The sequence below is a fragment of the Hemibagrus wyckioides genome, linkage group LG25 (assembly GCF_019097595.1).
Source record: "Hemibagrus wyckioides isolate EC202008001 linkage group LG25, SWU_Hwy_1.0, whole genome shotgun sequence".
NCBI classification, from domain to species: Eukaryota; Metazoa; Chordata; class Actinopteri; order Siluriformes; family Bagridae; genus Hemibagrus; species Hemibagrus wyckioides.
In genome coordinates, this window is record NC_080734.1 from 4,741,213 (window position 1) to 4,768,391 (window position 27,179).

Genomic DNA, 27,179 nt, shown 5'->3' on the forward strand with positions numbered 1-27,179 from the left:
TAATGTATTGAGTGAGGGATGGATAAAAATAGTGAGGGGTGGGATGGATGGATTGAGAGAAGAGGGAGGGATGGATAGATGGGGATGATGAAAGAGAGAGGGTAGGTGAGGGTGGAGAGAGAGATGGCTAGAGAGAGAGTGGGATGGATGGAGCGATTGATTTGAAAAAGAAAAGTAGGCTGACGTTTTCCTGCACAATTCCTTATAAACACTTTATAAACCTCGATAATTGACTCCACTGTTGCGTTCTTTCCTTCATTAAAAAAGATATTTTAAAAATATTTCCTTTTTTCAAATCCCATGACTTATCCTGAACAAAAGTTTCTGTATTAGAAATACTCAAAAAACTCAAATCAACAAATCATGTGATTTAATATTATTTTCAATACACTTTAAATAAAACTCAGAAATCTGATAAGAAGCCATGGATTCAGGACTCTCTCCCTCTTGATGCCTCTACAGCAGTATTGTAAAGATCAGGGTTTGTTAAATGAAGCTGTGAGTCTGAAATCCTGACCTTTTTAACCACATGATTTACCTCTGACCAGTCTGAAAACATTCTCACATCTATTCACATGTAAATGTCTGCTCGGTCTGAACAGATTTTATATTCTTGGTGTTTTTTCATGTCCACTGGGAGGCCAATTTTTTATAATAATAATAAGACGAGACTAACAACTGGGCCATAAAGAAATCTGATTTTTTTTTTTTTTTTTTTTTTTCCTCTCTACATGAAATCCAGAGAATGTCCAGATCACTGAAGTAAAGATCTGCAACCTATTTTGTAGTTTATACTAAAAATATGAATCAGATTAAATTCCAGACTAATCTCCAGTGACTGGACTCTGCTAACACTATTTCAATCTATAGATATTTTCAATCACGTTAAAAGTCCAACAATTTCCTTAAATGTCTGAGACCTCGATCCAACTCTTTCTCCGACTGGCCAGTGTTTTGAGCTCAATGCGATGTCTTTCAGCTAATCCCTCTGTCTGAAGACTCGCTCTGAAGGTGTGAAAGCCGTGTCTGAAGGCCGCCAGCCACACCGATAACGGCTGGTCATTATCTGCTCCAACTGGCCGTATCAAAAGACTCGGCGTCCGCCGTTTGATGTTTGAAGGGTCATTTTGTTGAACCATTGAGCAGACCAGATGTGATCAAAGTAAAAAGACGAGATTTTATTTTTTTTAATGCAGACGGGAGATCCAGAGTGAATTGAAATTTATCAACAGGGGGGGAAAAAAAGTTCATGAAAATAAATTAATGGATTTTATTGACCTACAGATAAAGATGAGAAGTTCCACTGGATCATAGTGTCCATGAATTTTTTTTTCTTTTATTTATTTTATTTGGATGTTTTTGATTGCTCACAGTTTTAATTGAATGGATTTTCTTTTACACTTCAAAAACTCAAAAACAAGCCAAGCTACAAATAATCAATAGAAATTTCTCTAGCTCAAATACAAAGCTGAAATTTTGCTATATTTTTAATTAATGAGGGAAGGAGAAGCGTGTGTGAAATTTATTTTACATTTCAAAATATTAAATTGTTTGAGAGCTCTTTCGGGTCCAGATCTCCATTCCTCTCCCTTGGGAAATGAAACCCGGTTCCTCGCTGGTTCTTTGGATAATTCTGGTCATCTTTCTTTAACTCCAAAACCCATTTTCATTGAGAAACACTAAGGTTTGATGTAGAACGTTTCTCATCAGCTGAACAAACTGAATAATGCTTTTTGTGGTTGCCCCCCCCCCCATATCTTCTCAGCTTCTTCTGTATAATGCTAGCCATCATATCCATGCTCTAAATTGAATAATACATTAAACCAGGGTTTTAACCTGATTTATATGAATAAATATCTAGATATAGATCTATGTCTGAATCAGATTAAGTATGCTCAAAGGCACGACTCCCTCATCAGGTGTGACTGGCTGCTGATGAACCATCAAGAAGATCAGTGTTGTGTATTGAAGCACTAAAACCTGAGAATGATGGTATGCAGGAGACGTATGAGAAGATGAAGTACTTAATAAAATAAAATAATGAAACATCTGGAATTTGGATGAGAGAGTACTAAATAAAATAATTAGTACCCAGGAATGGTGTTTGAACTTTCATTATGCCTGTTTTACCTGGGAATGTAGGTTTAGCAGCACCTTCAGGTGCAAGTAGTCGGCTTACAAATAGTCAGCTTTTGCTAAATTGGATCTTTTATCGCTGGGTTTGGTTCCTTCAATCTTTAGCATATGATCTACTTTATTTTAAAAAATATTTACAGTCCAGTGATGTTGGTGTGCCTTTGGATTTATCCAAATCAATAATTTCCATCATTAGATGCTTTTTTGTATTATTATTAATTAATTATTATTACTATTATTTTATTTATTTATTTATTTATTGGGAAATCCTCTAAACCATAACCTGTAGCTTCTCATGTGGCTTCAAGAAGTTTTTAAAAGTAGAAAAACAATCAAAATGAATTTTTTTTATTCATAAATAAAGTTTATTTTGCCAGAAAAGCAAACAATGAGTGTTCTCATCTTGTATTTTAACTCTGATAGCTAGCTAGATAGATAGATTTTGTTTTTTAGTACAAACTGGTGGTGCTGGAGGTCAGGATTATGTAGATGGAGCTAATGTGATGGTTATATTAGAAACAGCACCATGTGATTTTTCTATGAAGTTTGTTCATTTGTATATTAGTGAAAAATAAGACATTTCTGTGATTGTATTTGAATAGAGTGAATTATTTTTGAAGGTACACTGCGTCCAGGTGAGAATACAAGCATATTAAAGGGTCCTGAAAGAAAAGGTCTTATGCAGATTGGTTTTATGATTTAATTTGTGACTCTAAATAAGCCTCGTGAGGAGCTGCAGTGAGGAGCCTTCGGCCCCTGGAGCCCGTCTAGGTGCAATGTTGTCAATGGATCCAGGATGTACTCGGGTAAAAAGCCGTAAATGTTTTTTCAGCTGATGTGTATTCGGGTAAGGAGAGTCCATTAAGGAAGCACAAACGCGTTGGGTGGATGCCGCATTCACGCGTTCGCACCCGCAGCCCCATCAGCGCGCGCGCAACAACAAAGTGAGACGGAGGGGTCACCGCGGTGCCAGCCGCCCCTTATCATCGCACTTCCGGCGCGCTTTGATCAGCCGGCCGCAGTCAGGACTATATATATAACCGCATAACACACACACACACTCATACACACCTCAACTCGGATACAAGCAGAAGGACATGGCGACTCTACACGGTCAACTCTTGAGCACGGAATACCCACAACACTCCGCGTTGCCTCCAGCCTCCAGCCTGAGCAGGAGCGGCACCATGCAGCCTACAGGTAATAACACAGCTCTTCAGTGTGCAGGCTGATATTTATAAATAAAAAAAAATAAAAAGTTTTAAGTTCATGGTTGAATAAGATGCCTCTTAATCCATCACTGTTTCAATCGGTCTTATTTTTCCAATCTGGCAACCCTACAGTGTTTTAATATCTCAGGGGAGAAAATATTGTCTTTCTGAAAGTTCTTACTTCGTACTGTTCTTACAGTAGCTGTAAGAACCTCAGAAGGTCTGATGAAGATACCAAATTGTTCTTTACCTTGTTGCTGATGTAATAGCAGTTCCTACCTTTAGATTATATATTTTACCTGCACTTTTAAAGGTAACTAAAATATTTAAGATTCAAATGTAGGCAATTGAGCCCCTGTTCCTTGGGAACTGCTGCCCTAATCATAAAGACTGTCCCTGTTTGATTCTGGTTCCTCTCAAAGTTTCTACCTCACGTCGTCACAGGATGATTGATCACAACACACACTGTTAGAGATGCTGTACGATGGACCCCAGACCCGGTCAACTGACTTGGGTTTCCTTGTGAGAGAATTTTTCGAATAGAAACTGTTTAGAAAGCTAGAAGTGTTAACCGTCTGAAGAAAAGTCTATAGAAGCTCATCGTCATGTCTCCTTGTTTCTCGTTTTTCTGCAGACTACAGCTTGTACGAGAGAGCCACTTTGGTGAAGAACAGCAGGCCCATGATGGACAGTGCGGCTCTTCTCACACACCGCAGGAAGAGAACCAACTTCACTCAGCAGCAGATCGAAGTGCTGGAGAAAGTCTACTCAGACACCAAGTACCCGGATATCTACCTGCGGGAGAGACTGGAGGCACTGACTGGCTTACCGGAGTCTAGGATCCAGGTAAGAAACAACCCTGGTCCTGGGGAACCATGATCCACCATTTCTGAGTTGAAGTAAAGCAGGGAAAACACTAAAACTGTTCTCTGGTCTAGTTCTCTAAAAGGGGAACCAGGAGCCCAATTCTTGGGAGGATTAATAATGCACTGAAGAGCTGGATTCAGTCCTGGTTCCCCAAGAGTAGAACAAGGGTCATGTCAAAAACACACCTTGTGTTCTATGTTCAACTCCTTAAAGTGAAGAATATCATCAATGTACCCTAGCTGGTAGAACAAAATACCCATAATGCACTATGCTGTTTGGGAATTTCTTAAGAACAGAACAGCACCATGGCTCTACTAGGTCTTTTTCCTTAAATATAAATTTTTTTTCATAAATCTCACTGTTTCTTAAACCTATTAAAATTCTTTTAAAGCATAATTAATGTCTATATGACAAAAGAACTTTATGACAAAAGTGACATTTCTTTTCTTTGTACTGAATAAGATAAAGCAGTATTTATGTTCTAATAATTTAATGAAACAAACATTTTCTTTAAGGTCTGGTTTCAGAACCGACGTGCCAAATCACGGCGTCAGGTCGGAGCTCCGGTTCCTGTGAAGACCAAAGCAAGCGTTCCCATCATCCCAAACAGACCAGCAGCTTCTTACCCCCTTCATCATGAGCAGCTGGGGCAGGAGCTGAGAGGCAACTTCACTCAATCGGGCCAGGAGCTGAGGGGCATTTTCAATCAACCGCACCGAGGCTACGACTCGCACTCCATGTCCTCCTTGTTCGGTCAGGCTAGCAACGAGCGGATCAGAGTGGACCAGATGAAGAGAGAGGAGCTGCGGGACCTCCAGCAGTACCACAGGGCAAACGGACACACTCCGGCTCAGAGCAAGCCCGAGCCCTCGGCGAAGCCCATGCTGGTGGACTATGACAATTTCCCTCCGAACAGAACCATCGGTCCTGACATGAGAGTGGTCATCCCTCCGGTCCCGACGCAGGTCAACTTCATCCCAAACCGGTCGCCACCCACACAGATGACCTGTCCACTGCAGCACACGCAAGTCAGAGTGCCGCACGACAGCCTGGGTCACTTTTCACCCATCGGCAGCAGTGACGCCGGAGATTTTTCCGACTCCGACTCCGACTGGGAGAAAGAAGCCCTGGCTGGATTGAACGCTTTCATATAATCAAACATCTTTGTTCTAACCAATGTTTAAAGAAAAAAGAGAGATTTTCAATCAATTATTTATTTTATAAATAGTTTCACTATGTTACTGTTGAAAAAAAAAAAATAAAATAAGAGTACGGTGTACATGAAACGTTGTTGACTGACTGACTACAAAATCCAGAAAAACTAGCAACTTCTGTGTTTAATGTTTTCATTAGAAATTAAAAAAAATGTATATACATGTACCAGTTAAATAAAAATAACTGGTGAAAATCATTTAAAAGTAAAATTCCTAAACCCAAAAATAATGGAAGATACACGCCGGTGAAGTTTAGCCACGGGGGAGGGGGGGGGAGAGAACAATCAGTCGTTACCATTTACACAGCCGTCTACGCCTCCATCCAATTTGTCTCTTTACAAAAATACTTAAAAGTACTTACAAAATGTCCATACATACATGTCCAATGCATCAATAAACTGTACAATTATCTACAATATATATTTATATATATTCAAAAATCTCTTCTGTCTTAGACACTCGAAACTGTAGTTCCCTTTTTTTGATGAGGGAAGCATAAAATAAAAAGCCGGAAAAAAAATAAATAAGAACCGAAACTGAGTAAAGACTCTAGAGGAAACAGCCGTAGATGTGAAGGGAACTTTAGGATTAAGATTAAGACAGGCCAACGTGATGACATTATCCTGTGTTAATCCTACAGCGTGCGCTATGAGCATAGCGATTTCACAACCAAGAAATAACGAGCTACTAAACGGCTCTTCTGGCTGCTGCTCTAGCGTCTGCGTGCTTAAGACAATGCGGGATTAAAAATGGCTCCTTGGTTGAAGCTCGTTGCTGCTTCAGGTTTCTTTTCAGTCCGTGTTTAAGACAGGGCGGGTTCTGGACCCGTCACGTTCTGTTGGTGTTGTTGATGGAGAAAGCGTGCAGGTTTCCCAGCTGACTCAGGCCACTCTGGATGTGCGCTACATGGATCTCTACATTGTCTTGGAAACAACTGGGAAGTAGAGAGAAAAAGAGAGAGAGAAGAAAGAAAGAAAGAAAGAGTCAGAGAGGGAGATTATTTATGGCAGACTGAGATGGATATTTCTTTCATTCATTTAAATTATTACCCTTTTGGCCAGATTATATTTCCTGTATACGATCATGCAAAATGGCTTGTTCGTGTCTACAGAAATAAACCCTGAGCATCCACATGGTGCAATACCAGCATAAACAGCAGGGTCATTATAGCATCTACACAAGCTAGTATTCTGACTCAAATCATACAAATCAGATCATTTTGAAACACAGATCATGATGGTCACGACGACGGTGTGAAAGTGTATCAGACCTCATCTGTGTGTAGAACATCACTGCTCAAGAACACTTGGAAATTTAGGTGGACGGGGATGTTCACGACTGTACGTGTAGTACACAAGTGAGTGTGATGTGGACAATGAGAGTGATGCTGCTTCAGTCGTGCCGTTAGGAGGGACACACAAACCTGTAGTCCAGACTTGTGATCATTGTCGGAAATACACTGACCAAGGATAACATTATTGTGTTGGTCCCCTTTTGCTGCCAAATTAGCCTTGACCCATCCTGCACTGTGTATCCTAAAACCTTTTTATCAGAACCAACATTAACTTCTTCAGTAATTTGAGCAACAGTAGCTCGTCTTTTGGATCGGATCACACGGGCCAGCCTTCGCTCCCCACCTGCATCAGTGAGCCTTGACCACCCATGACCCTGTCTCCGTTTCACCACTGTTCCTATCTTGGACCTCTTTTGATAGACAATGACCACTGCAGACCAGGAACACCCCACAAGAGCTGCAGTTTTGGAGATGATCTGATCCAGTGGTCTAGCCATCAGAGCTTGTCCATTTTTCCTGCTTCTAACATCAACTTTGAGGACAAAATGTTGACTTGCTGCCTAATATATCCCACCCACTAACAGGTGCCATGATGAGGAGATCATCAGTCTTATTCACTTCACCTCTCAGCGGTCATAATGTTATGCCTGATCGGTGTATAAGAGCGACACATTTGTGCACCAGTGTAATACATATGCAGCATCTTACCTGAGGTTGGAGTTGTCTATTGAGTTCTTGATATCGTTCAGGGAGTCAGTTAATGATTTGAACTCAAATGAATTCAGGTCACCACCTTCTGCCAAACACTGCAGAAAAAAAATTCCCAGAACAAATGAATCAGCAGTTGTGAATTTGTGTGTTTAATGATGTGAGGAAAGGGGTTCAGTGTCTCACTCTGATCTGCAGCAGGAGGGCAGTGAGACGGGAAATGAGCTGCGTGAGTCCAGGGCTCTGGACACGCTGTTCTCCTTCAGGCAGGGCGTTGGACAGCCTGACCATTTCCTGTGCCTCATCTTCACAACGTCTCCGCAGCTCGCTGGGCTGATCTGCAGGCTGCATGCCTTGATCCGGGGCCAGCTGTACAAAGGTGAGAGACACGTGAAGCTAACCGGTGTAGATATTTCCAGTGTGTAAAATAGTAGCATTCACCATAAACAGAAATTACATTACATAGCATTCCCAAGTGAGTACTCTCACTTACTTCATAACAGAACTGCTGGACTTCATGCAGGACTTTGTTCAGGTCTTTATTAAGCTGCTCCAGATCCAGTACAGTGTTAGCGTACCTCCTCTGGAAGTCCAGTTCGACCGGCATGGAATAGGACTTCTGCACACGGAGACGAATTAGGATATTATACATTCACACATTATAGGAGAAAACAATCCAACGTGAAATATTCCAATAACATCAGATCTCAAAATGTTTTATTCCTCTTACACCACATCAATTTGCCATAACATTTTTATTTAGTAAAGAATCACACAACAATGTAAGATGTGCAAAAACCTACTGCAATTGTTTGTGAAATTATTATTTTCTTTTCTTCTGTATTTATATAGATTTTTTTAATCTCTGCTTCATATGTGCACATTTTTTCTTTTTTCTTGCTGCTGTAACATGGGAATGTCCCTACAATGGGACGAATAAAGGTTTTATCTTATGTTATCTTATCTTATTGTACTTTTAATCAGTTTATAACTACATTTAATGCTGTGTGACGTCCGGCTATAAACAGCCGTTTCCTCACCAGCCTCTCTTTGTCTCTCTCTGTCTCTCGAACCTGAAAGCATAAACTTTTCTGTCCTGATATCATCATAGACAAAAGATACAGCTTTACCTCTGATACTGAAGACACCTTCATAAATCTTATACAAATGTCTGCTTACACAAGTACAAAAATCGGTTCATGTATAGCGTGCACCATACGCGTACCTGTGAATGAGCTGTTACCATAGAAACGACGTGATTTTGTAGCTGCGCTAATGCAGCCCATGTCGAATTCATATTTAGCTTTAAGATTTGCAATACACGCATTCCCTATAATCATTTACTACTACTAATTGTTACAAAACTTCTGCTAATTTCTTCTACACAGAGTAATAAAATGCAAAGAAACCCTGCTAATTTAAATATGCAAATTAGAAATGACTTCATTTGCATATTGAGCATAACTACTCTTACCCAAATTATATATATTTTTTTGCATACCATGGGTCAAAACTGAACACATACACACACACAAGCAAATGTTTACACACTGACCAGCCAGATAAATTAATACTTTTTTTTTGTACTATTCGTTATCTGGCATGCTAGTTCTCTTGATATGATACAAAGGAAATGGATCAAGAATGAAATTAATTCAAAATATGAATTCTAAATATAATAATCTCTTTCTGTGTAAACAGGATACGAATATTTATAAAATATATACCATTTTTTCAGCTTCGGAGTTCATCTCCTTTAAATGCTTTATGTGCTCCTTTTTAATCATAAGTATTTTGGACAATCGCGTCTGAAAGAAACAAGAAAAGAAATGAATCAGGATTTTCTGTGAAAAAAAATAAACACCAAAACATTTTATCTGCCTCGTCATACTCACGACTTGTACGAGAAACTTGACAGGGAATCCTCCGAGCGTCTCTCCGTCACTTCCAGTCAGTTTATTCTTCCAGGGCGACTGACTGAACAGAGGATCGCTGTCCTGCAGGCACAAAGTGAGAGGACACAGGTTTATTTCATTTGTTCTGCAATTAAAAGTGTCACTAAAGAGACAATCTCTGTTCGTTACCATTAAGATGGGTTGGGTCGAACCAGGATACGTCCCCCGTGGTGGAGTCATGAAGTTCGGGAAGCGTGATGGGCGCTGTTTCTGAGCGAAAGCAGATATGGGCATCGTCTCAGGAGGCTCGTTACTCTGCAAAAACATTATAAAACAAACAATGATTAAACAGTGTTTATCTTTAAATTCTGATATAGTTTCATTCTAAAGGAAAAAGGGAATAATAAAAAATAATGTCCTAACATCAAGTATAATGTAATGTACACAGGGGTTATCATGGTTCCTACCATGATAGAAATATCTGACAGTTCTGACTATGTGAGGACATCTTGCTAGTTCCCACAAGAAAAAGTGTTTCAAAGAAAAAATGTAAAAGATTCAAAAAGTTATCTTTGGGTTAGTGAAGTAAAGGTTAAGATTACATTAAGGTGTAGGCATAGCATTAATGGACATCTTTGTGCTTAGGACAGCAAGACAAATATACACCGTTCAGCCATAACATTACCTAATATTGTGTTGGTCCCCTTTTTGCTGCTAAACCAGCCCTGACCCGTCGAGGCATGGACTCCACTAGATCCCTGAAGGTGTGCTGTGGTATCTGGCAAAAAGCAGGAGATCCCTAAAGCCCTGCAAGTTGCGAGGTGTAAGCACCTGCAAGGACCTTGCAACTTACAGGACTTTAAGGATACTTTTGATAGATACTGACCACTGCAGACCGGGAACACTCCACAAGAGCTGCAGTTTTGGAGATGCTCTGATCCAGTGGTCTAGCCATCACAATTTGGCCCTTCGTCAAACTCACTCAAATCCTTACTCTTGTCCATTTTCCTGCTTCTAACACATCAACTTTGAGGACAAAATGTTCACTTGCTGCCTCTAATATATCCCACCCACTAACAGGTGCCATGATGAGGAGCTCAATAGTCTTATTCACTTCACCTCTCACTGCTCATAATGTTATGGCTGACCGGTGTATATATGTCTCAAGTCACTTTTATTGTCATTGTAACCAGTACACAATGAAATGAGACATTTCTCCAGGACCCTGGTGCTACATAAAACAACATAGAGCTACAAAACAAAACACCACCACAGAGCTAAGGATAGAAAGTAGTTGTCCTAGCTACATAAAGTTCAACCTGGTGCAACAGTGCAAGACAAAAAACAGCGCATACAGACAATACAAAACAGTACAGGACACACAGCGCCGAGCAATGTGCAAAACAGAAGAAACTGTAAACAAGTGGCTTCTTATAACATATATGCTTGTAAACATATACATATAGCAGCAGTTGGTGACAGTATGAAGTGTGGAAACAGCAACAGCAGCAATGAATAGTGTGCAAATACAAGCAGTTATAATGTGGGTTGAGTTATAGAGGTATGTGTTGAGTCTCGGGTTCGGAACAGGTCAGTTCACGCAGTTGAGCGAGTGTGTGTGTGTGTGTGAGTTAATACAGTTCAGTTCTGTATGTTAATGAGCTTGAGGATAGAAACTGTTAAAAAGTCTGGCTGTGAGAAACCGAAAGCTTCTGTACCTCTTTCCAGCTGGCAGGAGGGTGAAGAGTGTGTGTGAGGGGTGTGTGGGGTCATCCACAATGCTGTTAGCTTTGCAGATGCAGCGTGTGGTGTAAATGTCCGTGATAGAGGGGAGATTATATAGCGCACGTGCGTGTGTGTGTGTGTGTGTGTAGAGTCAAATCTACAGCCAAATATACTTCTACTGCAAGTAAACAGACTGAAAATAGCACGCAATGCTGTAAGTAAGATGAAAGTAAGTGTGACTCAGTGGCACAATCTCAACCAGCACTTTGGTTTTAAATCAAGTCTGAGGTTTTGCATCAAGCAGCTTTTTGCACAGAACGTACTTGCAGAATTAGCTTTATCGGCATTTACGCTCTATCTGTGCATTAAACACGCCTGTTTTTCCCACAACATGCCTTTTCTGTAGCTGAATATGAAATAGTGTGCACTATATACTAGTTCCCTGAATAAATACAATACTGTTTAAAAAAAAAAACAGAAATCAACATAATAAAACATTCTTTCATGTTGATTTTAACCGTTATAATCAGGATTGTTGATGTGTATGTTGATTGCACTGAATGCCCAATAGTTAAGAGTATGAAAGATTCCGATTATGTGTGTAAAAGTGTGCGAGATGGTGAAGCGCAGCTGAAGTAATGTAAAGACCGAATTCATAAACACTGAAGACTTACGAGCACTTCATAGTCTGGAACCGTGTGTGTACCGAGCCCACTCCTGTCAAAGGTGACGCGATACGTTGCCGCACTCGTGTCCACTGCATCGATCTGTCCGGTGAACAGGCCGTCCTGGACGCCCCTGAGTCGAGCTACGATAAGCAAATGTGACAATTTAAATAACGTGAACTAATATATGGTTACAAAGTCACAATATTGTACTATTTATTAACCTAGTTAACAACGTAAAGATTATTATTTATTAATTATAAGTGTTTTATTCCTCTTATGCCACATCATTTATCCATTTACAATTACTTCTAACAATTTGGAACATCTACAGAATAAGCTTCAGGTTACATCAAATCTGTCTCTGAAAGTTAACGAGGACACAAACAAACAAACAAACAAACAAACCCACAGCTTGTTGTGTTATAGCGGAAAACAAATTTGACCCTGGAGACTCCTTCCATAAATGTTACACAAATTCATCCTTTCAGAAACTTCACCATGTCAGAGATTACACACACTTATGTGAAGCATCCAACATCAAGTCCCTGTGCAAGCTGTTACCATAGAAACGAGAACATCTTAATATAAACCTGTGGTTTGCAGATGCGCTACTACAGAAAATTAATCAACTCCTTCTGACCAATCAGAATTAGGATTTAAAGAGTACTGAGGTGCAAGTAAAGTTAAACGATCCTGATTCTTGCTGCTTGTTATGTTTATTTTAAAGTCTTCTTGGTGTTCAAAATAACGCACACACTTAAAATAATACAAACGAATATTTAATAATGTTTTGAGAAACTTGATGTTAGAAAGATTCCTATATTCTGGGAATAACTCCCAGATGAATGCGAAACTCACCGGTGACTTTAGTGCCAATGACTAACGGCAAAGGGATTTCCTCTGGTAGATCTTTGCAGAGCGATATGTCTGTGATTTTTCTCTGCTGCAACAGACGCATCTTCTGTCTCTTCTGCTTCAGCGCCGTTCGCTCCTCAGCAAAGAACGCCGAAGAGCACCTGCAGAAACAGGTGTCGTATTCAGTACAGCTCTCTCTCGACAAACAGCTCACTATAATCCCCGCTCTATCCCTGGGTTTTATACATTAATAAAAGCGAACTAGGTTAAGGTTTGTAGTGCATCGTCACACCTCCTGGGTTTGCCCATTAGTCGTCTGATGGTTCCCCATTCCACTCTGGTCAGCTTCCTGGTTTTTAGATTAGGGAACGACTCCTTCAGGCACAAACAGAAGTCATTATCTCCCTCGAATAAAGGTCTAAAAAGAGAAGAGGAGAAGAGAAATGTGTTAAGATGCATGATGCAAATCATTCAAGTGCATTTTATAGCACAGCTTGATTCTGATTGGTCAGAAGGTGTTGATTGACTTTCTGTGTCAGCAGCTCAGATAGTGATGTTGGCTACAAGGCAAATGACACGATATATCTATAAGCTTTCATTTCTATTTCAGTTTTCACAGGGACTTGTACCAAGTACTGTCTACATGAACGTAGAATAGTAAAGGATGCTGTAAGGAGGCGTTTATCTGTCTCTCTCTCTCTCGTTACACATGCTACTCCTGAGAGCTCTCTGGACACGCTGATTCATCCGGATACTCTACTTCTACTTGAAGCCTCATCACTTGGTCACTCACTGCTAATAAAAATGTCTCAACATCGGCAGCCTGAAGATTTTCTAGAAACCGAGGTAATGGCTTTGGACTGCGATTGCCACAATCATTTTTGCACTCAAGTCTCCATCCCAGTGACCAGTTAATAACTTCAACAAAAAATACTTCATGTTAGAACTCGAAAGAATCTCCTGCAATTGCACTTTTTGACCATACAGCGCCGCCCAGATGAGGATGAGGATGAGTCTAGTTCCCTTTTGAGTCATATTTCTCTTGAAGTCTTAAAGTTTATTTCTCATATCGTCTCAGAGAGATTCCTTCACCACGATCAACTCTGGCTTGCTCACTAGAAATAAACTGAAATTTTATCGTTTATATCCTGAATGTATATAAGTCTGTAAAGCTGCTTTGTGATAATGTCCAGTGTTAAAAGCACCATACAAATAAAACTGATCAATTATGGAATTATGGGTTTAACTGATCAATTATGGAAGGAGTCTCCAGTGTGTAACAAGCAGAACTAAAGCTAGGAGTTTGTTTTCCAACATGGGAGTTTGTGTTCTTTCAAAGAGAGAGAGAGAAAGAGAAAGAGAGAGAGAGAGAGAGAGAGAGAGAGAGAGAGACACAGAGAGAGAAAGAGACGGAGAGAGCAAGTGAGCAAGCAAGAGAGAGAGAAAGAGAGAGAGCAAGAGAGTGAGAGAGAGCAAGAGAGAGAAATTGAGAAAGCGAGTGCAAGAGAGAGAGAGAGCGCACGCGCAAGAGAGTGAGAAAGAAAGTGAACGAGGGAGCAAGAGAGACAGCAAGAGTGAGCGAGCAAGAGAGAGACAGCATGAGAGAGAGAGAGTGTAACAAGTAATACCAGTGACGTGTTTCATGAACATTAAACACAACTATAAAAGCAGACCAGAAGTACGATGCGTGATTCTTTCATTAAAAAATAAAAATTGAACAGTAACAGGCAAGTTGCTGTAGTGTAAAAGGAATAAAATGTGTGGAAAATGTGACATTAAAGGAAAATAACACCACCCTGATTATTTTCCTACACCAGCACAACACAGAGAGCGTACCTGTCAATATTTGAATAGAACCACTCGTAGATGCACCATTTGTGTGCTTTGGGTAACTTGAGAAGATTTCGTAATCTCAGTCCAATCTTCTGTGAGGTTTTTTTATCTGGCGTTGCGACAGTTGCAAGTTTCTGCATAAATAAAATAAAAAAAAAAATTTTTAGACTCTTGTTTCTAAGATAAGCTTCTTTGTTACAACATTTAGTCTTATCCTCTGACCTGAGGAACGGTGGTGACCCTCTGGCTCCTCCTGGGGGATCTGGAGCTGAGAGACCTTTCCTCCTCTTCTGAGGAAAAACGACTTCTCTTTGAGCTTCTCGTCGGCTTTAACAGAGAGGGGGAAAAATACAGAAATATATTTAGATAAATACAATGAATAATAGCAAAAAGCACTATCTGGTCAGTCCCTGAAGGATTCCAGAAGCTTTATTGGTAGCTGCAGCCAAAAATGCTTAAATTTTGCAGAACTGTCTGGGCTTTTCTGTTAAAAATTTCTGTTTTTTTCTTTTGTGAAATTTGTGAAATAGAAAGAACGGGATTCTTATTTTAAACTCCTACCAGTGAAGAAACATACACCGATCAGGCACAACATTATGACCACCGGTCTAATATTGTGTTGGTCAACACCAGAATTAACTTCTTCAGCAATTTAAGCAACAGTAGCTGATCTGTTGGATTGGATCACACGGGCTAGCCTTCGCTCCTCACGTGCATCAATGACCCCATCTCTGGTTCACCACTGTTCCTTCCTTGGACCACTTTTGATAGATACTGACCACTGCAGACCGGGAACACCCCACAAGAGCTGCAGTTTTGGAGATGCTCTGATCCAGTGGTCTAGCCATCACAATTTGGCCCTTCATCAAACTCGCTCAAATCCTTACACTTGTCCATTTTTCCTGCTTCTAACATCAACTTTGAGGACAAAATGTTCACCTAATATATCCCACCTACTAACAGGTGCCATGATGAGGAGATCATCAGTCTTATTCACGGCACCTCTCAGTGGTCATAATGTTATGCCTGATCGGTGTATGTAATGACTATTTATGAGAGCTGTACTCATGATCCACACACCTGAATGGAAGAGAGATTTGGCTGAATGAGCTGTTGTTATATATAAAGGTTATAACAATGTAACTATAAACAGATAAAATTATGTTTGTCTCAATAACTTTTTGGTAAGATGCTGTAGTATAAACGAAATAAAAGATGTCATGTTTAATGGTTACTGCAGGTATGTAAACGACTTCAGGGTGGTAATAAAAGTGGTTCAGGTTATAAAATGACTAGGCTACAGTCTGGTCTCTAACAAACCGCAGATTTACTGTTTTTTCCAAAGTGTGGCATTGTCTCCAATCATCAGCTCCTTCTTCATGTAAGCCCCTGTTATTCAGCTAACAAACAAAATGATAATGCTGCTGTATTCGACTAAAGACCATAACTCCAACTAGAAGGGAAAAAAAAACCCTAAAGAAAATAAACTCTCAGGAATTTCAACACGGAAATTTGGAACGGTTTCAAAGAATCAAAGAAGTGACAAAGAATCAACATGGCCGCTCACGGCACCAACTCTACACACAGCAGCTCTACTTTAAAGCTGTACTCATGATCCACACATGAGAAAGGAAGAGGGGTTTGGCTCAATGATCAATTATGGAAGGAGTCTCCAGTGTTAGTGCTGGGTAACAAAAAAACTAAAGCTGCAGGTTTAGAGAGAGAGAGCGAAAGAAAAAAGAGAGAGAGAGAAAGAAAAAGAGAGAGAGAGAGACAGAAAGTTAGAGAGAGAGAGACAGAAAGAAAAAGAGAGAAAGAGAGAGACAGAAAGAAAAAGAGAGAGAGAGAGAGAGAGAGACAGAAAGTTAAAAAGAGAGAGAGAGACAGAAAGAAAAAGAGAGAGAGACAGAAAGAAAGAGAGAGAGAGATAGACAGAAAGTTAAAAAGAGAGAGAGAGAAAGAAAGAGAGAGAGAGAGAACATTCATTCATTCATCCAGTTTTGGATACAAAACTAAAACCCTTTGAATTTCACAGAAATATATATATACTCCAGAAAACATGAAGGAATCTCACCGGGGAGAGATTCAGGGGGCATTATTATCTGGCAAAAACTAGAAATCGATAAATATATCCAAACAATTAAAAAAGAAAATCACATCTGGCTCAAAATCGACAAACATCTAAGCCAAACAGAAAGGGATATTTTCTTATGTGCCCTTTATATACCTCCCTCTGAATCTCCATATTATAATGACGACATCTTTGAAACTCTCCACAGTCAAGTGAACCACTTCCAGGCCCAGGGAAGTGTGTTGATCTGTGGGGATCTAAACGCTAGGACAGGACCATTATCCGACTACACCACGGATAATGGGAACAACCACATTTTTGGACAAAGCTTTCCACAAAACAGTCAACTTCCCAAGGAACAACTCGGATAACCAAATAAATAAAAATGGGAAAATTCTGATTGAGCTCTGTCAAAGCCTCGGCCTGTACCTCGTCAACGGTAGGGTGAGAGGAGACTCTCTTGGAAGATACACCTATAGTTCGTTTCATGGTTGCTCAACAGTCGACTATATGATCACAGACAGATCCATTCTCCTTCAGAGCATTCACAGTCAGATCTCTAACACCATTATCAGATCACAGTCAAATCACCTTGTATCTCAAAAGAACCAAAAACACCACCATACACTCACAGCCCAGTCAGCTGAATAACACTAGAGAACGCTACAGATGGACTCAAAACAGCACAGAAAAACATCGGACATCAATCAGCCACCCAAAAATATGCACACTTATAAAAAAAAAACTTTCTAAGTAACTTTTATCCTCACAATGGAGACGGTGTGAATCTGGCTGTGCAGAACATAAATGACATTTTTGATCATTTGGCAACATTATCTAACCTCAAAAGCTCTAAGAATATTCATAAAATTAATCAAGAGAATGAAAAATGGTTTGATTTAGACTGTAAAACTATGAGGAAATATTTAAGACACCTATCAAATAAAAACACAGAGACCCAAACAACACGGATCTATGCTATCAATACGGTGAGGAACTTAAACAATACAAACATACACTCAGAAAGAAGAAAGAACAGTACGTTCAAAATCAGCTCCAAAGTATTGAAGAATCTCTACAGTTTCTGGGACAATTGGCATTTTCTAAATGAAAAACAACACAAACAAGCAGCCATTCAGAATGGAGACATTCAAACAACTTTACAGCAAAATACAAATGAATCCAGAACAAACCCAAATCTATAAAAAAAAGATCAATATGGAACATACCATCAGTAAATACCAAAACCCATTAGACTTCCCCATTACAGAAAAAGAACTGAGTGATAAAATCCAGGCTTTACAAAATAAAAAAGCAAGTGGACCAGATGGCATTCTGAATGAAATGCTCAAAAATACTGACCACAAATTAAAACTGGCCATACTAAAACTGTTCAACTTCGTTCTGAGTGTCGGTCATTTCCCTGACGCCTGGAATAAATGAGTCATAACGCCCATCTTCAAGAGTGGAGACAAATTAGACCCAAACAATTACAGAGGCATTTGTGTAAGCAGTAATCTGGGGAAGCTGTTCTGCAGCAGCATCAATACGAGACTCATAGGCTTCCTTACCGAGCACAATGTCTTAAGCAGAAGTCAGATTGGATTCTTATCAAATTACAGAACATCAGACCACATCTTTACACTGCACACTCTAAATGACAAATATACCAACCAAAACAAAACCAAAATATTTGCTTGCTTTGTAGATTTTCAGAAAGCTTTTGATTCAATTTGGCACCAAGGATTATTATCTAAACTCATGGAAATTGGTATAGGGGGTAAAACATACAGTATCATAAAAACAACATACTCAAACGATAAATGTGCAATTAAAATTGGAAATAAACAAACTGAATTCTTCACTCAAGGGCGGGGTGTGAGGCAGGGCTGTCCACTATCACCAACTCTCTTCAATATAGACATTAATGAACTGGCAAAATTATTAGAACAGTCACCAGCACCTGGCCTCACACTACATGACTCCAGTATAAAGTTCCTTCTGGTCCTGCTGTCTCCTACAGAGGAGGCTCTACAGCAGAACCTCGACATCCTGCACAGGTTCAGTCAGACCTGGGCCCTGACTATAAACCCAACCAAGACAAAGGTCCTGACCTTTCAAAAACGACCCAGAGGTCAGGGAAAGAGACGCAGTTTCACCCTCGGTATGACCAAAATTGATCATGTCACTAATTACACATACCTCGGGCTGAAATTCAGGGTAAATGGAAATCTCAACCTGGCTGTGAATGAACTGAAGGAGAAAGCAAGAAGGGCTTTCTATGCCATTAAAAAATTTATTCCAGTTCAAATCCCAATTAGAATCTGGCTCAAAATATTCCAATCAGTTATAGAACCTATTGCACTGTATGGCAGTGAAGTCTGGGGTCCTCTCCTAAATCAGGAATTCAACAAATGGGACAAAAACCCAATAGAAGCCCTGCATGCAGAGTTCTGTAAGAGCATCCTCAGGGTACAGAGGAACACAACTAACAACGCATGCAGGGCAGAATTAGGACAATACCCCTCTATTAATCCACATCAAGAAAAGAGCCATCAAATTCTGGAAACATCTGAAATTGAGTGACCCCGACTCATCATTTTAAAGCCCTTAAAAACCATGAAGCGAACATAGAAAAAAGCCCCCTTATTCAGCTGGTCCTGAGGCTCCACAAACAAACTAATCTGACTAACACTGACCAACCTCAGGACACTGACCACCTCATCCATAGAATTCGGCCCAACCAAATGATTAACACACAGAAAGAATATTACCTCACTTACTGGACTGAAACAACACAAAATCAAAGCAAGCTACAATGTTATTTGGAGCTAAACAGAGAATACACAACAGCAGAATACCTGAGTACAATCAGAGGAAACACACTGAGGAAAACTATGACCAGATACAGACTCAGTGACCACAGCCTGTCTATAGAGAGGGGCAGATACAGACAGAGCTGGCTGCCCAGAGAGAGCAGGTTCTGTCTGTACTGTAACCAAGGAGCGGTAGAGACAGAGCTCCACTTCCTCACATCCTGTCCAAACTACCAGGAAATTCTTTCCTAAATTTGATCTGATTTGTCCGGACATCAAACTGGAGAATGACACAAAACTCCAGTATTTACTGGGAGAAAAAAAGAGACTGTATTTCCCTGGCAGCTCGGTACATCCACGCCTGCCACAGAAAGAGGGAGGAGTCAACCAATCAGTGATGCGCTCATGACTCTCACACACACACACATTTACACACACATACATATTCACACACACACCTCACTCATACCTGTAGATTTTATGCTTTCATTTCGCTATTTATTTATTTGTTATTTTATTAATTTGTTTGTTGATTTTGTAATTTTGTTTGTAATCTTTACCCTTTTAAATGCTTTGGCAATACATGTACAATCTGTCATGCCAATAAAGCTCATTTGAATTTGAGAAAGAGAGAGAGAGAGAGAGAGAGAGAGAGACAGACAGAAAGAAAGAGAGAGAGAGAGAGAGAGAGAGAGAGACAGAACGAGAACGAAAAAGTGTTGTGATGACATCACATGATGCGTCTCGGCCAAGATCTGTAGAAATTTTGAGAAATCGTAAAATCGTGCAGTTTGCTTGGTTGTGTTCATTTCTGCGAGCGAGAAATCTTGCTGACGTTAACGATTCCTTCCTCAGGCTTGCTAGAGGAGTGGACATTTTCACGACACAAAAAGATTTGCACATTACACTGGGTGCAGAGAGTGAAAGAACCGTGTGCAGAAAACGTGTTTAAGCAAAGAGCATCATCATATATCCATTAATAAAAACCTCACCGTTTCCATGGTGGTGTAGCTGCTCCTTCCTCTGGTGTTCTGAGATTTCGACAGGATGTTTTTCTCGTTTAAGGTGTTCGACAAACTTCCCTCTGCAAACAAATATCACCATCACCACCATCATCATTAGGAACAATAAACATCTCCCAAATGTTAGGAAGAAAGAGTTCTGTTCTCACCTCTCAGGCTGACAAGAGCCTTAGCTGAAGAGCCTGAAGAGGGAAAAAAACAACAAAAAACATTAGATATGTTTCAAATCAAAAAGTTATACAGAGTCGTTTACACATAAATCGATTCTGATTCATTTTCCATCACAGCACCTCCGACAGCAGTGCAGCTGCGAATCACGGCTTTACTTATCATTAACATATCCCTCCTAATACTGTATCTTCTAATACTGTATCGTTTCTATAGCAACACATCATCCACAGGGATGTGTACTGGAAGAAAAAAACTTGTGTTATTTAACAAAAACAAAATGCGAAATCGTTGATATGACATCTTTTCGTGGAATCGTGTTTGGAAGGAGTCTCCAGTTTCAGCCTGCTGTAAACGATGAGTGTGTACATTTTCCATAACATCAGTCTTCTTTCAAATACGAAATAGAGGAAATAAGAGAGACAAGTGAGGAAGTGACAGTTTCAAGTTGTTGTTATATATAAAGGTTATAACGATGTAACTATAAACGGATAAAATTACAACATTTTGTTCTCAGTGAATGACTGAGTGAACTTTTTGGTAGTATAAGAGGAATAAAAGACGTGGTTACTGCAGGTAAATAATTGACTAGTGGTTCAGATTACAAAGGCTAGGTCTTTAACAAACGTCAAATTTATGAATCTGCCTTTATGTAGCACAGCCTCTGTAAATCAGCAACAATGCTGCAGTCAACTTAAGATAGCAACTCCAAGTAATGAAAATGCTTTTTCAGCTTTCCAGGATTTCATCGCCTAAAGTTGGGACGGTTTCTTGAACCCTGAGTTCAGCAAGTGATGAAGAATCAACATGGCCGCTCACGGCACCAACCGTAAACACAGCAGCTCCACCTTATCGTTAACCGAGTTACTGTATATAGGTGTATTTACTTTAAATATTCAGACTTCTAAAACTGATTATATACAGTGTGCTGTTTTGAGAAGGAAGATTTATAACCCTCATTACACTCAGCTGATAAACGAGTACATTAGAGGGACAACTCATGTAACGAGGACATCAGAGGGACGGCTCATGTTGGACGTTTGGGGGACAAAGTTAGGGAGGACAGATTAAGATGGTTTGGACATGTTCAGAGGAGGGAGAGTGAGTATATTGGTAGGAGAATGTTGGACATGGCGCTGCCAGGCAGGAGGCAAAGAGGAAGGCCAAAGAGGAGGTTTATGGATGGAATAAATGAGGATATGAAGCTAGTGGGTGCAAGTGTTGAGGATGCAGAAGATAGGGATAGATGGAGAGAGATGATTCACTGTGGCCACCCCTGAAGGGAAAACCTGAAAGAAGAAGAAGAAGAAAAAGAAGAAGAAGACACTCAGCTGATAGACTGTTGGATCATTTTTTCCCCACTTTACATCACTGAAGGGTGATGAAGACTATCAGGGGATTAGTTACAGCCCTAATCTAACACACTTTATACACACTTTGAGAGGTTCAGACACTTCACAGCTAATGTTTCTGAGATCAAGACGGAACAAAAATGGATCATTTTTCCCAAATCAGTACTTACAAATGTAATATTTTTCAGCTTTCTACATAATCTGGGCAGCAAAACTGCATCAATACCCAACACTGATATCCTCACAGTAACAGGACAAGTCTCTACAAAAGATGACATCTGAGTATGATCAATTATCTTGAATCTATTCAACTTGTTCTACTTTTTCTTATAAAACTACAATATTGATCTAATTTTAAGCATTAATTTCTAGAACAAAGCAAGCAGAAGAATAAAAAAATATGCATAGAAATAAGCTTAATAATCTACTATTTGGTTATTGTAACCTTATAATATGAGAGAGTTGATAAATTTGACTAGATTTAAAACTTAACCACTTGTACTGATGTTATTTTTTTGTCACTTACAAGTGTAAGCTACTGGAAGGTGTGATATTGTCATACTTTAAGTTAAGTGTCCTGTCTTCCTGTGCAATAATTCAGATTTGTTGCGTCACTCAACATATCACACATACATGGGGGGGAGGAAACCTCAGCGAATCAGATGAGGTGATGATGATGTGAATTGTGACCGCAGTAAAAGGATGCCCCGTGCTTCATTTATTCAGAGGCATTGAAACTACTGGCTTTCCACTAATCTACTTAACATTAACACTAACAAGGTCTTGCTATTGTTTAGGAATAACACAAGCAATAACGTTTTTATCAAAGATGTTCGGTTAAGCTTGTTCCAGCAAATTGAACCAGGGCTTCAAACACGACGGTTTTATTGCACGAGGAGCGCATCATGACTTAAACACACTTCCCCAGATTTCTATAGGGACAAAAATCAGACCCCTCCAAATCAGTGAGTTCAGGTGTTGCTTTTCAGGGGTTGGTCTCGGCCCCTTAGTTCCAGTGAAAGGAACTCTTAATGCTCCAGCTTCATACCAAGACATTTTGGACAATTTCATGCTCCTAACTTTGTGAGAACAATTTGGGGATGACCCCTTCCTGTTCCAACATGACTGCACACCAGTGACCAAAGCAAGGTCCATAAAGACATGGATGAGTGAGTTTGGTGTGGAGGAACTTCACAGAGTCCTGACCTCAACCTGATAGAACACCTTTGGGATGAATTAGAGCGGAGACTGTGAGCCAGGCCAAATCACGGACGTTTACCTTTACCTGCACATGAATGTAATATGGAGTTGTCCCACCCTTTACAGCTATAACAGCTTCAACTCTTCTGGGAAGGCTTTCCACAAGGTTTAGGAGTGTGTTTATGGGAATTTTTGACCATTCCTCTAGAAGCATATTTGTGAGGTCAGGCACTGATGTTGGACGAGAAGGTCTGGGTCACAGTCTCCGCTCTAATTCATCCCAAAGGTGTTTTGCAGGGTTGAGGTCAGGACTCTGTGCAGGCCAGTCAAGTTCCTCCACACCAAACTCACTCATCCATGTCTTTATGGACCTTGCTTTGTGCACTGGTGTGCAGTCATGTTGGAACAGGAAGGGGTCATCCCCAAACTGTTCCCACAAAGTTGGGAGCATGAAATTGTCCAAAATGTCTTGGTATGAAGCTGAAGCATTAAGAGTTGCTTTCACTGGAACTAAGAGGCCGAGACCAACCCCTGAAAAACAACACCGGAACTCAGGGATTTGGAGGGGTGTCCCAAAACTTTTGGCAATATAGTGTATATATACATGGCTGTATGTCTTGTGCCATACATCTTCATTTTGACAATTGTAAAATATATGTACACATTAGATCAGGTATGAATCAAGACAATTATTAATTGAACAAATGTGTTAGTTGACTATTTATTGCAAAAGATCGAAAAAGAAGGTCATGAAAGTATACAGTAAAATAGCACGAGCACAAGACAAACCACCTAGCTGAGTTGTTTACTAACTTCACTCATTAAAGTGAATGCATTTAAATAATAATGATGACAATAATGAAATATATAAATACGTAGCGTGATTAAATGGACCATTTGCCTGTGACAGAGACTCACGAGGAGAAATAAACCAGCAGCTGTCATCGATATGGACCACTGATATGTGGAGACAGTGACAACTCGTAAACCTCTCTTAAACACTCATTAAACATTAGGGCTCGCTAGTTTCAGGTCTTAAAGCAATGTATAACCCGGTCACAATGATTTAAACCAACAAAACAAACAATAACCACCAAACCACAGCAAAGTTCACATAAACAACATTGTTTATATTAGCTAGTTAGCTTATAACGCAAAATTTGCCTACCCATAATACGACAAAGCCCGCCCTCCTTTACAACCCCCCCAACCCTGTTTCGGATTGGATAATAAACTGTAAATCTAAACTCCTAGCCAATGACAAGACAGAAAGCGGGATTCTACCAACCAATCCTAGCAAGGAAGGCGGGACTTGTCGGAATACGGGTAGAGAAACAACAAGGCAGCAAAAAAGGGCTCCTGAAAGCTAACACCTAGCTATGTAGCATTTAGCTCCCTAGCTAGCAGGTTAAGCAGTTTAGTTCGCGCCACAGAAACGATGTTTAAATATTTATTTTTCTTTATATCGCACTGCAAAGGAAAAGGGCCTTCGTAAATGGTTTCCAAAAGCAACAAATTAAGATTTTTTCTTAGCTTTTTGAGGGCAAAGTCGAATTAGTTTTTAATCACTCACTCTCGTCCAACAGCTGCTCGTGCTCCGCCATCTTGAATTAGCCGCGCCGGTTTTTCAAAGACGGAGCCACGCAAGGCATTCTGGGAAGGAGACGAGCTGTGAGAGGGCTGTTTGAAAACAAGACGTCGAAAGAATTTTTTTTTTTTACACCAAAACAAAACGCGGATTTATTTTAACTTTGACTGAACAAAACCTCGCCGTCAAACTAATATTTATCGGTAGCGGTGTTTATAAAACCGTAAATTTGCTTGTTTTAGAACATGTGAGGTCGATGGCACAAGCCATTTCTATTTCTTTCTCAATTGCCTGAAAAAATGAAGTCCGAACAAAAATAACAGGCCAAAGTACTGCTTTTATTCATATATCCAAGTTATTGAAACAAAACAGAAACATTTAACCATCTTACAATCAGAGATCATCCTGGCAAGGTGGTGATCTACAAAGAAAAGAATTAAAGAGAGAGAGAGAAAAACGCAATTTCTTCTTTCCATTAATTCAGTTTTGAAAATGAACCGGTTTGAGCGTTCACACCTTGTTAAAGTCAGAAAGAAAAAACAAAATCTGTGACGTACACAGAAAGCGTATACATACGTTTGTCGTTTCTAAAAGCCCTAATACTAGGAATCCTAGTAAAAGATCCATCCGTTCTTTAAGCAATCAAATCTAACGTACAAAGAAAGCATTCAGTACTAAAACTGTACAGTATGTTGGTCTGTTTTCGCTAAAGAAAACAAAAGCGTATAAGGATCAGACTTTGCAAAAAAAATAAATTCAAGATAACATGCCTAAACATGAGGGAAAAAAAAGTCTAGAAAACTAATGGAAGACAGTTCTACCTAATACTGTTGGTAGGATCTCCACGAAAACCCCTGAAATTCGATTAAATCCAATGGCTGTACATCTCTTTAATAGACAGAACAATACAAGTCACATAGAGAGCATTTACTAGACTGTTTACAGTGCAAGAGAACTTGTATTATTTATCCCGTGCTGAAGACTAAAGCGGAGAAATCGACAGAAGTGAATAAAAGACAGGAGAGCTCGGTCTCTCCTCGGTCTTGATGGCTGTACTGCAGTTAGCTGACGCTGCTGTGGAGATCGGGTTCTTCATCAGGAACTGACGGCGGCGTGGAGATCGGGGTCGCAGGTACGTCTCGCTCTCTCACCAGAGGGACGTCTGATAATTGAAGCGGAGTTTCAGAAGGTACTTCAGGTTCACCTGAGCAACATCGTACACGATATACCTGGAGGAACTCAAGTCAAGGCGAAATCACCAAACAAAGTGTGGCACATATATAATGTAAAAAAATAAATAAATAAGTCCTCAAATTTTGCATTTCTTTTATTTGATAGAAATGAAGCAGATAACACTACACACATTACTGAAAAATTATCACTCTCTTGGCCTGCAAATGACAGCAGTTTTTTATTTTGGTGTACTGACCGCAGTGGCTGCATAGGTTTTCTTTAATTCCCTAAAGGATATTCCCTAAAGCTAGTGGCCTCTTTCAGCAGGATAATTTAGCATCCAAGAAACTAAAACTGGTTCCTTCCTTGGACCAGATTTGGGAGGCACTGACCGGCACCTTGTAGTGGCTGTCTAGCAAGGCGTGAAATCATTTTCCAGATCCTTCCGACTGTCCCTCAATCTTCATAAATGGCTGAAGACCCATCTCTTCCCTGAGCGCTTAACTAACTGCTAACAACTCCAAAAAAAAAAAAAAATACCTGCACATGCACTCACTTTCATACCTCTACTCTGTGTACTCTGCTCTGCTAGCAATTAATGCAAAATCTTGTAAGGAAGCACTATTATATTGTCCTTTGCTTGTATTTCCTCTTTGGTAAGTCTGTTAAATAAATAAAGGTAAATGTAACATCCTACCCCTTGGCAGGTGCACGATAATCGATGTTAATTCACTTCACCTGTCAGTGGTTTTAATGTTATGGCTGATCAGTGTACACACATGCATACTATATGTACAGTATACTCCAATCAGGCATAACATTATGACCACCTGCCTGATATTGTGTTGGTCCCCCTTTTGCTGCCAACACAGCCCTGACCCGTCCTGCACTGTGTGTTCTGACCCCTTTCTATCAGAACCAGTATTAAATTCTTCAGCAATTTGATCAACAGTAGCTCGTCTGTTGGATCGGATCACACGGTCCAGCCTTCGCTCCCCACATGCATCAGTGAGTCTTGACCGTCCATGACCCTGTCTCCGGTTCACCACTGTTCCTTCCTTGGACCACTTTTGATAGATACTGACCACTGCAGACCGGGAACACCCCACAAGAGCTGCAGTTTTGGAGATGCTCTGATCCAGTGGTCACATTTTGGCCCTTCGTCAAACTCGCTCAAATCCTTACACTTGTCCATTTTTCCTGCTTCTAACACATCAGCTTTGAGGACAAAATGTTGACTTGCTGTCTAATATATCCCACCCACTAACAGGTGCCATGATGAGGAGATCATCAGTCTTATTCACTTCACCTCTCACTGATCATAATGTTATGCCTGATCAGTACCCTACATGACATATCCTTGTTATTTGCACAAACAGCTTC

The 27,179-nt window shown here is 40.1% G+C and overlaps 3 protein-coding genes across 3 annotated transcripts in view; 1 reads left to right on the forward strand and 2 right to left on the reverse strand.

The window, feature by feature from the left end:
- Nucleotides 1-5: 5 nt before the first annotated feature.
- mixl1 (Mix paired-like homeobox) lies at nt 6-5,505 on the forward strand. Its single transcript, XM_058378951.1, has 3 exons — nt 6-3,336; nt 3,982-4,193; nt 4,730-5,505. Exons 1-3 carry the CDS (start codon nt 3,234-3,236, stop codon nt 5,366-5,368), a joined length of 954 nt encoding a protein of 317 aa, XP_058234934.1. The 5' UTR covers nt 6-3,233; the 3' UTR covers nt 5,369-5,505.
- On the reverse strand, nt 5,500-24,675 carry lin9 (lin-9 DREAM MuvB core complex component). Its single transcript, XM_058378950.1, has 15 exons — nt 24,609-24,675; nt 20,465-20,497; nt 20,286-20,377; nt 14,629-14,733; nt 14,410-14,540; nt 12,866-12,991; nt 12,577-12,734; nt 11,725-11,858; nt 9,515-9,640; nt 9,326-9,427; nt 9,158-9,238; nt 7,924-8,049; nt 7,617-7,799; nt 7,431-7,528; nt 5,500-6,362 (listed from the first exon to the last, which is right to left on the reverse strand). The coding sequence occupies exons 1-15, from the start codon at nt 24,637-24,639 to the stop codon at nt 6,257-6,259; spliced, it is 1,632 nt and encodes a 543-aa protein (XP_058234933.1). The 5' UTR covers nt 24,640-24,675; the 3' UTR covers nt 5,500-6,256.
- Nucleotides 24,676-24,940: 265 nt separating this feature from the next.
- Nucleotides 24,941-27,179, reverse strand: part of parp1 (poly (ADP-ribose) polymerase 1) — a 25,151-nt gene continuing 22,912 nt past the window's right edge. Inside the window, exon 23 of the mRNA XM_058378948.1 lies at nt 24,941-25,852. Within this exon, the coding sequence (XP_058234931.1) occupies nt 25,771-25,852 (82 nt within the window). The 3' untranslated portion in view covers nt 24,941-25,770. The remainder of the gene's footprint in view (nt 25,853-27,179) is intronic.